The sequence below is a fragment of the Sus scrofa genome, chromosome 8, assembly GCF_054392235.1.
Source record: "Sus scrofa isolate SSC_HxYL_T2T_F1_AM1 chromosome 8, Sscrofa_HxYL_maternal_Yorkshire_Landrace_v2.0, whole genome shotgun sequence".
Lineage (NCBI taxonomy): Eukaryota > Metazoa > Chordata > Mammalia > Artiodactyla > Suidae > Sus > Sus scrofa.
Window position 1 is genome coordinate 131,580,660 of NC_139390.1, and position 13,114 is coordinate 131,593,773.

The window sequence follows — 13,114 nt, forward strand, 5'->3', positions numbered from 1 at the left end:
CACAAAATCAAATGATCATTTCTTCACTAGGCCATTTGGTACAGGCTAAACCAACAATCCTAAACCCAATTTGAAAATGGGTCAGAACGGTTATTTTCTACTGTTTTCTCATATATACATACAGATACCCCTCATCTGAAATAAAGCTGCATGCAGGATGAGCATAGTGAAGAAAAGAGGTGCTCCTTCAGAAACCAGTGAAATATTTATTTATTAAAGACCAAGATATGAACTGTGGCTTTATGGCTGTTCAGATATGTGATTTTGGACAAACCAATCTCACTGAGCCTCAGTTTTTTTCATTTTTAAGATAAGACTATTGCATACAATGTAGCACTGTCCCAAGATTAAATGAAATAACATGTGTGAAAGAGATTTGTAAACTACAGAGGTTCAAGAACTTTGAGTTTGCTAAGAACATTCATTTTTCTGTGAATAAAGCATAAATATTAAGGCGTTTCAATGTATATTGTTTTAACACTTTCACCTAGGATCTAAGTAACTTAAGAAACACTCCTCCCTTCTCAAACCGCAACCACCATCCCCGCCACCCCCTGAACCCCCCGCCCAGGATAAATGCAAACTCAACTGTGGGCTTAGTTTCAGACGAGAAAAAGAAACCTGAGTCTGGACTGGCAGACAACTGGCACAAGATCCAAGCAAAGTGTCCTAAGAGTGTCAGATGTGGGTGGCAAAACCTGCTAGGTGTAACTTGCTGCTAGAAAATCACACTGCTCTCAGAATGCCACCTGGCTGCTGCCATTCTAATAGGGGACACTATCAAAAACCACCTCAGTCCAACAGTTAATAGTCCTAAGCATTCATCCTCCACTCAGTGTTTTGTGCAAGTCATTTAACTTCTCCAAGTCTCAATTTTTCCCATCTGAGAAATGGGGATTGCATCTACCTTAAAGGGTTGTTCTGAGCAAAAAATAAGATAAGCAAAGTATGTAAAGTGCTTTTCACAGTAGCTAACACTAAGAAATGATCACACAGTGTTTTTATGATTACTAGAAAAATTATCTGCCATGCATGTTCTGAGATTATAGGTCATCCATAGATATAAAGAACAGAATCAACAGCATTTACACACAATGCTAATCGTATTTTAATACTATTTAATAGTATACTTAATAGTATGTTTTAATGGTAATTAAAATTATTTATGATGAAACTTTAATATTCGAGAAACGAAATACCTAAAACACCTTTTACTGACATTGAACAAAAGCTCCTAATCCTTTTTAAAACAGACAATTTTTTAAAATTAGAAAATAATCAACGTAGATTAGTTCATAAATGTACAGTCTCTGGCAGATTCCTAAACAAACACTTTATCTTATGCAATTACTTGAAAAACTTTTAAGCTACTAAACTTAAGGTTTAAATTTCTCTATAGTCAGTAAATGTTGTTTACTCTTCAGTGGTGCCAATTTTAAGCATGAGACTATTTTATCCTCTATAAAAGGTCTGGGCTATAAAAATACAAAAAAAAATGGTATCAAGCTAAGACACTAAGATTATGACACCATTTAAGAATTTTTTTTAGCTATGACACACTTGCAAAAAGTATTGTATCTTAGACTCTTAATGACATTCACCACAGTGTGTGTGTCAAGTGATAGAAAGTTTCTTAACATCTACCGGCTTTGAAACTCTAGACTCTGAGGACTATGATTAAAGAAGTGAATAATCTCAATAATTTTATTTTTTAAAATGTATATGGATAGAATATACACTTTATCAAAAGCAAGTAATTTATTTAAAAAAATAGACATTCAGGAGTTCCTGTCGTGGTGCAGAAGAAAAGAATCTGACTAGGAACCATGAGGCTGTGGGTTTGATCCCTGGCCTTGCTCAATGGTTAAGGATCTAGTGTTTCCATGAGCTGTGGTGTAGGTTGCAGATATACCTCCAATCAGGTGTTGCTGTGGCTGTGGTGTAGGCCGGCAGCAACAGTTCCAATTAGACCCCTAGCCTGGGAACCTCCATATGCCGTGGGTGAGGCCCTAAAATAGACAAAAAGACCAAAAAAAGAAAACAAATATATATATATAGACATTTAAACTTATCAAATTTATTCGAATTTTAATTTTTTATTTCTATTTTTTTATTTATTTTTCCTTTTCTAGGGCTGCTCCCACGGCATACGGAGGTTCCCAGGCTAGGGGACTAATCGAAGCTGTAGCCACTGGCCTATGCCACAGCCAAAGCAACATGGGATCCGAACCACGTCTGTGACCTACACCACAGCTCACGGCAACGCTGGATCCTTAACCCACTGAGCAAGGCCAGGGATCGAACCCTCAACCTCATGGTTCCTAGTCGGATCCGTTAACCACTGAACCACAACGGGAACTCCCGAATTAAAAAAAAATTTATATTAAACAAGGGAGGCCTCAATTACACCTCTAACTCCAATATCTACTGTCGATAATGCTTATCTATTCTCTTGAAGGTTTAGCTTACTAAGTTCTTCCACTGCAGAAGTGTGGGTTTTCTAAACACACCCACTAATTCACATAGCATTCTCTATCATAAAAAACAGGGAGTTCCTGGAAGTTCCCATCGTGGCTCAGTGGTAACGGACCCGACTAGCATCTGTGAGGATGCAGGTTTGATCCCCAGCCTCACTCGTTGGGTTAAGGATCTGGTGTTGCTATAAGCTGTGGTGGCAGATGTGGCTCAGATCCTGTGTTGCTGTGGCTGTGGTGCAGGCCAGCAGCTACAGCCCCAATTCAACCCCTAGCCTGGGAACTCCCATATGCCATGGGTGCAGCCCTAAAAAGACAGGGGGAAAAAAAAAAAAAGAAGGAAAGAAAAACAAGTTTGCAAGCCTCCTTAATATAGTTGAAAATTTTAAGCAATGAAAAGATACTACTGAAATCTGCTGGTGGTGGTAAGTTGAAAGCCAGATGGAAAGTTACAGAGAGATGATGAAAATGAGAAAAGAAATCACTGATTAGGTACTTACACGGTGCCAGGGTTACTGAAGGAAGAATAACACACATACAAAAAAAGATGTGGTAGAGTAGAGAAGACATTGAGGTTCCAGGATGATGGAAAACAAACATCAGGTCAAAAAAAAAAAAAAAAAAGGAGAAAATTGAAAAACAAAATTCAAAACACTGAATTTATACGAAGATGTTACAACAAACATCATGCTTCAAAAGAATTACATAAAAACAGACAAACAATAATGAACAAGTGTTAGACAAAATTCTGTTATGCTGTTTTTGTTAGGACAACAGTTTTACGGGGTTTTTGTCTGTTTTCAGAAACAATGAAAAATATTTTATATATTAATGCTAGGTTCAAATCTCAAGTTACTAATACCAAGAGAGAAACACCTACTATTTAAAATTTTTTCTAGGTTTTTATAAAATTCATTTTAGAGTGAATCCAAATTCCTATCATGTTCTTTACAAAAGGTAGAGATTAAAATATAAATTAGATATAAGATGTAGAAACAGATCATTTTAGAATCACTTTTAAAATTGAGCAGACTAAGAGAAAATCTTTCAGTCTCAAATAATATAAGAAATGTACATTAACTAACGGCAAGTGTAATCTTCTATTATAAAGGAATGATATGCTATTTGAAAATTTTCTCTTTTTTAAAATGTAGTGATTATGATGAAAAATATGTGAGGCAGTGGGTCATATATACTGGGCTATTACTCACTGCTCATGCTCTTGCCTGTCCATCAGGATCACTGCCTGCATTCACAAGCAAGTCCTAGGAAGTTTAGAACTGATTTGTAAGAACTCCAGATTTATATCATCAGCAACCTAACTATTGGCCCCTAAAGACAATGTATATGGTAATACATGATATAATATGGCAAAAGAACTGTAACACCCAAAGAAGGAAGACATAATTCATTCATATAACCTATTAAGTGCAGAATCATTAAAAACAAATATATTCACAATCTATTATGGATAAGGACTAAAGTATAAATTCTACAGTTTCTCAACAGCCTGGTGAATCAATCCCACTGCAATAAAATTCAGTCAGAGTAACTACTAAATCATGATCAACGTAGTGAGAAAAACTGCCTAGTAATTTGAAGGCTAAAATTGTGCTGTGCAGCTGAGTGGTATTCCAACACCTCAAAGGCAGTTGAGTTTTACTGAGTGGGAGTGGGACACAGGATTAAGTCAATCTCAGTATTTATGTGTATTTTTTCTTCTCTACACCATAATGCAAAGCATTCCCTCCTCTGCCTTCCTGTTTTAAGTAGTAGGGAAACAGTTTTTCAAAATAACTCCCTGTGACCAGAACAACATTTTAGATACATATTTAAACATTTTAAAGTTTAGGGGAAAAGTTTTATGTCAGCATGAAGTTGGTGGGGAAATATTCTATGGTGTGGGGAACGGTAACCAGCAGAGAATGATTGGTTAAAACCTAAAGATACCAATTCAATAAGATGAGCAGGTATTTTCATGAATCTGAGAAAATTTGAGAGTAGCCCATCAGACACCACAGTGACATGTATGCCAGTGTGCCCGTCAGACGACATGGCTTTTCACCCTGGCTGCTTTGCCCACTTCCCTTCAGCCTGGATGAGCTGCAACCTCCAGAAGCCTCTTTTTCCTCCACAGAGAAATGAATTACAATTTCTCTATCTTTTGGACTTCCTGTAAGGGCATATATTTCTTTATTGGAAGGCACTCTGAAAACTATACAGACATAGGTTTGTTGCTAGAGTGTCCAACGGCTCGGTATAAAAAAAGTACTAGTAAATCCAACTGCAGTTTATGTACCTTTTTCACTTATGTAGCCTCAATTCACTCAGTTTATCCTCAACTCTATAACCATTAAAAACAAATACTAATTCAAAGTAACAGAAATCAGACCAGGTCACAGGGAGTTTATACAGACCAAGGCACACAAAAATTTGGCTTCAAAAATACCTAGGCTCAAATCTCAGCTCTCTCACAACCTGCATGACTTGATAAAATTAAGTAACCTCTTAAGGTTCAAAGTTTAAATCCTGATTAAATCACATACTGCATTGAAAACACCTAGCAATGCATAGCAATACTGAATAAATCAATGAATCTTAATCTTGAATTTTTAAAAAAAAATATATTTAACCTAAATGCTTAAATTTATTTTTCCAAGTCCCATTTTTCCCCTTTACAGGTCAAACTGTTACACTGGAATCTAGTAACTAGTGAAAGTGTTTGTGTATATAAGAAGTTAAATGGAAAAGCAATAAATCAGAGGATGCTTCTCTGGTGCGCTGGTGTGCAATATTCCCGTGTCTATAACACGAGACTATTCAATTAGTGAGACCATAGCCACAGTGGAATAAAGCTGCTCTAATAATTCAATAGTTAATTCCCTTGAGTGTGTCTTAGATATTCCACATTCTCAATTCTTTTCTGGAGTATGATGATAAAGAACCTTCAATACATGTTCAGAATAATCATAATGTAACACAAAATTGGAGCTCTCACCTAATGTGATTTTTATTTATTTTTGAGCCAGTAATCACTAGTTTACCATTAATATCAACAGACATAGAATCAAGGTTCTGAAGTTATACCACAGTGATTTCCAATGTCTATGCTAACTAGCCGTGACAGTTAACAAGTTGGTGATTATTTCTCTTAACTAACTGCAAAAGTATAGACTTTTTGTGTGTGTGTGTGTCTTTTTGCCATTTTTTGGGCCGCTCTCGCAGCATATGGGGGTTTCCAGGCTAGGGGTTGAATCGGAGCTGTAGCCGCTGGCCTACACCACAGCCACAGCAACACGGGATCCGAGCCGCGTCTGCAACCTACACCACAGCTCACAGCAACGCCGGATCGTTAACCCACTGAGCAAGGCCAGGGATCGAACCCGCAACCTCATGGTTCCTAGTTGGATTCGTTAACCACTGAGCCACCACGGTAACTCCAGTATACAGACTTTCTATTTTCTAGCAGCACACAACTGCACCTAGAGTTCTAAACCTTTCAGCAATACTGTCTGAAAAAATCAAAAAGGTTTTTAGAGACCTCACTGGGAAACAACGGGTTTTGATGTGAATTTGGAAATCTAACTGGGTTTTATATATGCTATTCATTAGTGGCATATATATTTATGCTTTCTCTTCTGTCTTTGTCTTGTAACAGTCTTGACTGATACAAATTAGCCCCAACATCATGTGTTTTTAACTTTTACACAGCAAACCCCAAATATACTTTATGGCAAAAGTTAAACACTACAATGTATTACTATAAAGCAATTCACCACAACATAGCAATGCAAACCAAACTTAATGAAAATACTAAATGTGGTTATTCTAAATTACAGCTGTTTTGCAAAATTTAACTTAATTTTGCAAAAATCGGGCACTCATGCTGTTTACTCATATATAAATCACCATATTTCCTCTCCAGTAATGTGGATACTAACTTTGTCACTTTTGTTTTCTGCAAAAGAGAAAAGCATTTAAAAATATTACCACCACATCATATTTTGTATCTTCTAAGGCCAGGTTCTTCAAAATACCACATAGGAACTGTCAGAAGAAAGTGAAATCCAATGAAATTAACATTAAGAAAGGATCCATGAAAGACTTACCTCTTGAAAGCAGTGGCACATTATAATGCAAGGGCATATGGAAAGCGATAACGTAAATCACTCAAGATGCAAAAGAGCTTCCCTTCCAGTTTGGAATATAAAGTTCCACTTTACTGGAAGCAGAGTAAGGAGAGTAGTAAAGAAAACAGTCAAGCCAAGACCAAAAATTTGCATATATACAGAAGACTAAAAATTTCTTTTTCTTTTTTTTGGCCACACCCATGGCATGTGGAAGTTCCTGGGTGAGGGACAGAACTCACGCCACAGCAGGGGCCCCGAGCCACAAGAGAACTCCTAGCAGACTAAAATTTTCTGAAAAGTGCCTTATTATTTATAAGGAACAAGAATGCTAACAGAGTATTAAGAAATATTCTGAAAAGTCAACATAATTATTAGATTCCAAACTATTAGGATGAGTAACTATTTCTCTGTAATGATGCATAATTAATAAACACTTCTTCATATCTTTTTTTTTTTTTTGTCTTTTTGTCTTTTCTAGGGTCACACCTGTGGCATATGGAGGTTCCCAGGCTAGGGTCTAATTGGAGCTGTAGCCACTGCACTAGGCCAGAGCCACAGCAACGTGGGATCCAAGCCGCATCTGAGATCTACACCACAGCTCACGGCAACGCCGGATCCTTAACCCACTGATTGATGCCAGGGATCAAACCCACAACGTCACACAGTTCCTAGTCAGATTCGTTAACCACTGAGCCGCGACGGGACTCCTTCTTTGTGTTTTGCGTTTATTAATTCTATTGAAATTTGAGTTGGATGCCTGTTAAAACTGGCAAACTAGCTTGTTACTTTAAATCACTTAAAAACTAACAGTCTCTTCATGTGATACTGAAAAAAACAAAACAAAACAAAACCTAACAGTCTCCTTGCTTTGAGGAAAAAGGTAACTTATTCCTTTAACTTTATATCCTTCTAAACTCCTCAATTTTGGATATTTTTTTTTTCCATTTTTAAAGTCTTACTGAAGTAGAGTTGATTTACAATGTTGTGGTCATTTCTGCTGCACAGCAGAGGGATTCAGCTGTACATTTATACACACATCATTCTCTTTCAGATTCTTTTCCCACACAGATGATCACAGAATATTGGGTAGAGTTTTTTGTGCTATACAACAGGCATATATCAATTTTAAAATAAAAAGTCATTAATAAGAAGTAACAACTCTCAACTGTGAAAGACTTCTGCTGCCGATCTTTTCCAACATTATAAAAATATGGAAAAGTAAAAATCACATAATTAGTAAAAAGGCTGGTAGTGATTTCAGCCTGACATACCTGATGTGGGAAATACATTTGTTCATCAATATCACAAAATGCTGGCTCTTCATAATGACACATTACCGACTAGTACATAGTAAAATGTGTGATTTATTTTTGATTTCCCTGATGTAAATGTAGTAAGAGAGAGAGCACTGCAAATGTGTCTTAGAATTTCAGATGCCACACTTTGTTTTCTGGAGCAATCAAGTGTTCACTATGCTAACATTTGAAATTAAGCTATATTTATTTATTTATTTATTTATTTATTTATTTATTTATTTATTTATTTATTTTTTGTCTTTTTGCCTTTTCCGGGGCCGCTCCCGCGGCATATGGAGGTTCCCAGGCTAGGGGTCCAATCGGAGCTGTAGCTGCCGGCCTACACCAGAGCCACAGCAACGCGGGATCCGAGCCGCGTCTGCAACCTACACCACAGCTCACGGCAACGCCGGATCGTTAACCCACTGAGCAAGGGCAGGGACCGAACCCGCAACCTCATGGTTCCTAGTCGGATTCCTTAACCACTGCGCCACGACGGGAACTCCTAAGCTATTTTTAAATGTAATCAGTTTGTGAATGCAAAACAGTACCTTGTTAATGATGCGAAATATGCAACAAAGCCTTTTCTCCTGAATCTTGCACAGCACTGGACACCAGGCAGGTTCTCCATAAGCACAGGTCGACTGATTAAGAAGTTGCTGTAAAGGCCCTGGACCTACCCCACTGCGTACAGTTTCGGTTTGAAAATAATAAGCTTTAAATCACTGCAAGTTTAATCACCATAGCTGCACTCATAAAACACAAAATTTCAGCTTGGTACTTTGACGTATTTTCAGTGTAGGACGATTCCATAACCTCAATTTGTGCTTTATCTCTACAGCGTTCCATGAAGAAGCCTTTCTTATAAAATTTCCAGAAGAAAAGAATGTTAACTCAAACACTTCCTTCAAAGGACTTGTTTTTACTCAACCTGGTAGTTCACTAACAAAATCAACTTCTTTCTTTTAGTCTTCTGTGGAGCTAGTGTTGGATAGGCAGTATCTTTCTTTTCAAGGCATCTACTCTGATGACTCTAACATCTGTGGCCTTTAAATAGACACATCAAGAAAACATACAACCAAACACACCTCACCATGACATACTATTTCCCTTCCTCACAAGAAAGAAGAAATAACTTCCTTTGAAGGACACGAGTTTCCCTCAATATATACCTCAAAACGTTCACATGCCACCCACAACCACAAAACCACACGTAAGGCCTGGGAGCTGTTCTTCCAGACCTGCTCTGTTGCCTCAGCAGCCGCCTGGAACTCTGCCACCTTCTTTTTCGAAGCCCCCAAGTTGCCATGGCAGCAGTGCCCTGAAAGCACAGCCCCTTCATTGCCTGAATTAACATTCAGCAGGGATTATCTCAGAAAGGACCCATCCACAATTACTTTCATTACATTTTCTTGGGAACCGACATTGGTAGAAACAATCATGCATGCAGATTATTTCCCTTTATTTTCTTTCTTTTTAAGAGATATTTTTGTCACAAGAAATCTGATGAAAATGATTTTACTAAAATGATTTCGGCTTAAAGGACTGTCACTGAATTCCAAAAAGAATAAAATAACCATTTATAAATGGAGGCTGCTGAAAATAGAACTTCTGCCAATTTTTTAGAAAATTTATACCACAAAAAGAGGAAAATTATAAGGAATGGATTTTCAAAAAGTTCTATGAACATTATGTATTTAATGTCTGTTGCTTTAAATCCCTTCATTTTAGAAAAATCTTTACAATGAAAATATTCTCTCGTTTGCTTCTGATGTTTTATAAATATCCCTTAATGTTACTGTCTTCTCATTACAGTTTGCTTTTAGAGACTAAACTCCAGAAGAAGTTTCTCTCAAAAGAATGTTGCTTAGCTATTTGACCTAAACTAATGCATCATACATAGACATGAGCCAAACGAAGTTTCTTTTCTGTCTTAAGATTACTTCCTAGAGAAAGAAGCTTCTTATAAACTTCTCATTTCCCCTCTCTTCAGCGGAAGATACATAAGCTGACACAACTGCTACCATTCTGTTTAAACTCCTGGTGGCTCATAAAACGATGGAAAAATTGAGGAAGAAAGAGTCAAGATTTGCCTTGCATTATAAGTGCCAGCTGCTCCATGTTGTGCCAGGACGCGGAGAAAAAGAGTTACAGAGTATGGTACGTGGTTCATAACATGTCACAATGCATAATTAGGTTTGGATTAACCTGTAACAGCCTTGCAGAAAGTGCTGTATGTACGTAACATAAAGCTACACGTTAATGAAGCAAAGGAACCTTCGCCTCCCTTGCTTCCAAGAACAGCTGCTCTTGGGGGGATGGAGATCAAGTGCTGCCTGGAAGTTGCCTGAAAGAAGAGTTTTGATAAGAGCAGAAAGCACCCTGGGCCACCTACCCATTTAGCTGTTTACTGTCACCCTGGGATCCTCTTCTCTGTCCCTCTGCTAGCTCCTGAGCAGTCTCGGCACACACGCTGGTGACTGTGGGCTGCCGTGGGACATGAACTGCAGGTTTACCAGCGCTCAGGGCAGACGAACGCTGGTCGGCACTAAGACTGGCATTAGCATGCAGTCCAGATGCAGCGAATGGGGGAGGAGTGGCAGCGGCCACGGGTGGAGGGGAAGCATGTGATGAAGTGGTCGCATGGGCTGGGGTGAAGGCGGACGATGGTGATGGGATGGATGTGACTTTTGGTGCAGACACAGAACCAAAGGGCCGTGGCGCCTTATTGTAGGCCGTGTTGGTGGTGGAAGTGACTTTGGACACAGCAGGAGATGGAATGGGCACAGGTTTAACTACTTCTTTAGGTTCTCCCTAGGTGAAATAAAAATAAACATACACAAAAACACGCCAAACACATGCAAAACAGATCCACCGAAAAGAACGCAGGGCCAGTTTGTAAAAAGACGAACACAATCATGCTAGCAGGCCAAACTTTACATGTTTCCAGATAAAAACAATGAGCTGATATAACATAGCATGCATGCTAACTGGTCCCAACATGCATAACACAGATGCACGTACTGAGTATATATGTATTTTTTACAAAAATGAAAGGAGTTCAAAATATTTAGGAAATAGATTAGAAAAGTTATCAAAAAGCCTAAAGGCCAACATAAGTGCTAATTTAGACATATTCCAAAGGAAAACTTTTAAAATACCCCACAGTAACCAGAACAGCACTAACCACATTTATTTTAAAATATCCAGTCTCGATTACACTTCCATCTTTCAAACATGTTTAATTACTCTCCAGAGTATGATTATTTGATTCATGCAGAAGCAGTAGCACATTTCTAATTCTTTAATTAAACAAAAAACAAAAATAGAAGCAATGTTCATTTTCCTCTAACTCAGAAATGTGCCCATTCCAATTAATTATTTTGAATCAAGAAATTACTTCTTTAAAAAAAATCAACAAAAAAAGCAAAGAAATGAACAAAACAAAATCAATCCTTTCCTCTTCCTGGAGTCCACCCATTTCTCTCTCTGTAATGTCTTCAGATATTACTAAAGATGGAATAAAATTCTTCCCTTTTCCAAAATAAGTATTTCACATTTACATGAGGGGGAAAGAAAAAGATCTTAGATGTTTCTTCACTGCCATCAAAGAAAAAAATAACTTCTAAGAAAGATCAGTTCCTCCTAAAATTAACAAAATTTGTGTTTGCAAACCTAGCCTACCCCAGAACAAGTGTAAAGTTTTTAAAAAAGGCCAAAAATCAGCTTAAGCTTCCATGATACTCAAGAAAACATCTCTACTATTCCTAAAGAAAAAAAATCAAGTTTTTTTTTAAAAAAGCACACAACTGTGGCTCTATTACTTTTAATTTGAAGGGGGAAAAAAGTAGTCTAAATTAATCTTATAGAAGTAATAAAGCTAACTGAGGGAGATAAGGCAGCTTAATGCCTTAGTGCACCAATATAATTCAATGGAAAGCCACAAGTAAAATTAAGAAACCCCCCAAAAAACATAAACCAGATGCATATGAATAATAATTTGGGACAATTTAAAGATATGTGTGAGGGGAAAAAAAAAGGTACTTGCCAGCAACCTAATCCAAGAATACTATGAAAATGTAATTTTTAAATGTATTAATATTACTAACAAAATATTATTAAAGACATTGTTATATTATTTTTGATAAGCACTTAATCTCTTTGAATACATAAATAAAGACAGGCAAATTAAAAGTGAAGGTAAGGAATTTGGATATAAGTCATTGACATTATATGACACTGGAAGCAGTGTTGAAGTAATATAGGTATAATGACCAATGATAATTGTTACGTGTTAATTTCCACTTTCCCCCAACCTCTTTAAAAGAAAAGAACTGTAAGGAAAATCATATAAAAACTTTAGGTTGTTGGTATGGCCTGAGACAGGAATGGAAGTCACAGTGGTTCAGAAGGGATAATCAAATAGTACCTAGTGATGCTAGACCAGAAACACACCTTTTGAACAGGAACCGGCTCAGGCTTGGGTGTAGCAGATGCTCTGAGGGGAAAAAAAAGAAAAAGAAAAAGGACATGAATTTTTGCAAACTTCTGATTAATGGAATTTTTATTATTACATACCTTAACATATATTTACAGTTTCATAATTCATGGTTTTGACTCTTCACAATCTATGAATTAGTTCAGGCAACGCAAATGCTGTAAGACTCAACATCTCACACACGAGGTTTTCATTAGTTGTCTACACACTCAAATGAGGAAAGACAAACACCAATCCTGTTTGCGAATGCACCCTCCCTTAACCTTTAAATTAAGGCTATCCCCCACCAAGAAGGGTAAAGTAAAATAAACATGACTTTCTGATCCTTGAGCAATTCCTGAAACAAATAATCTGCATCTCTATCTCCAACAGGATCTGCCTTTTCTCCTGCCATCCATGTCCCTAGGACAGCGGATCTTTCTGTGAAGATGCTGAAAAAATTCTGGTTGAACTGGGTCCCTAAAGGAGTATGTACATTCCTGAGGGCTGGCTAACGTATTTGTTCTGCTAAAACCAAACTACAAGTTCTCCCACTAAGCTGTAATTTCAGTAAAGGCAATGACCATGCCCCGAATCAGCCCTGTGTCTGGCTAGTAATAGCTCATCAATGATGAATGAGGAAAGGAGAGAACACGGAAAGGACAAGGAAAAATCCATGCATAGAACTATTCCCATAATCAAATTTATTATTTTTAATATAAGTCTTTTGCATCATCA

The 13,114-nt window shown here is 37.4% G+C and overlaps 1 protein-coding gene across 30 annotated transcripts in view; it reads right to left on the bottom strand.

Annotated features, from left to right (window-relative positions):
- PDLIM5 (PDZ and LIM domain 5) overlaps positions 1-13,114 on the bottom strand; it is a 216,586-nt gene that overhangs the window by 78,569 nt on the left and 124,903 nt on the right. For 12 of the 30 annotated variants that reach the window (XR_014813356.1, XR_014813358.1, XM_084973431.1 and 9 more), the window contains exons 4-5: positions 12,355-12,397; positions 10,295-10,713 (exon numbers count right to left, since the gene is read on the bottom strand). Coding sequence is in view for 27 of the 30 variants with exons in the window: in XM_084973431.1 (XP_084829557.1) it covers positions 10,295-10,713; positions 12,355-12,397 (462 nt within the window). In the remaining 3 variants the exon portion in view is untranslated. Of the gene's footprint in view, positions 1-2,974; positions 2,990-6,415; positions 6,433-10,294; positions 10,714-12,328; positions 12,398-13,114 lie in introns of all 30 variants that reach the window. The other 18 variants (XR_014813357.1, XM_084973434.1, XM_084973426.1 and 15 more) reach the window with 5 other exon arrangements.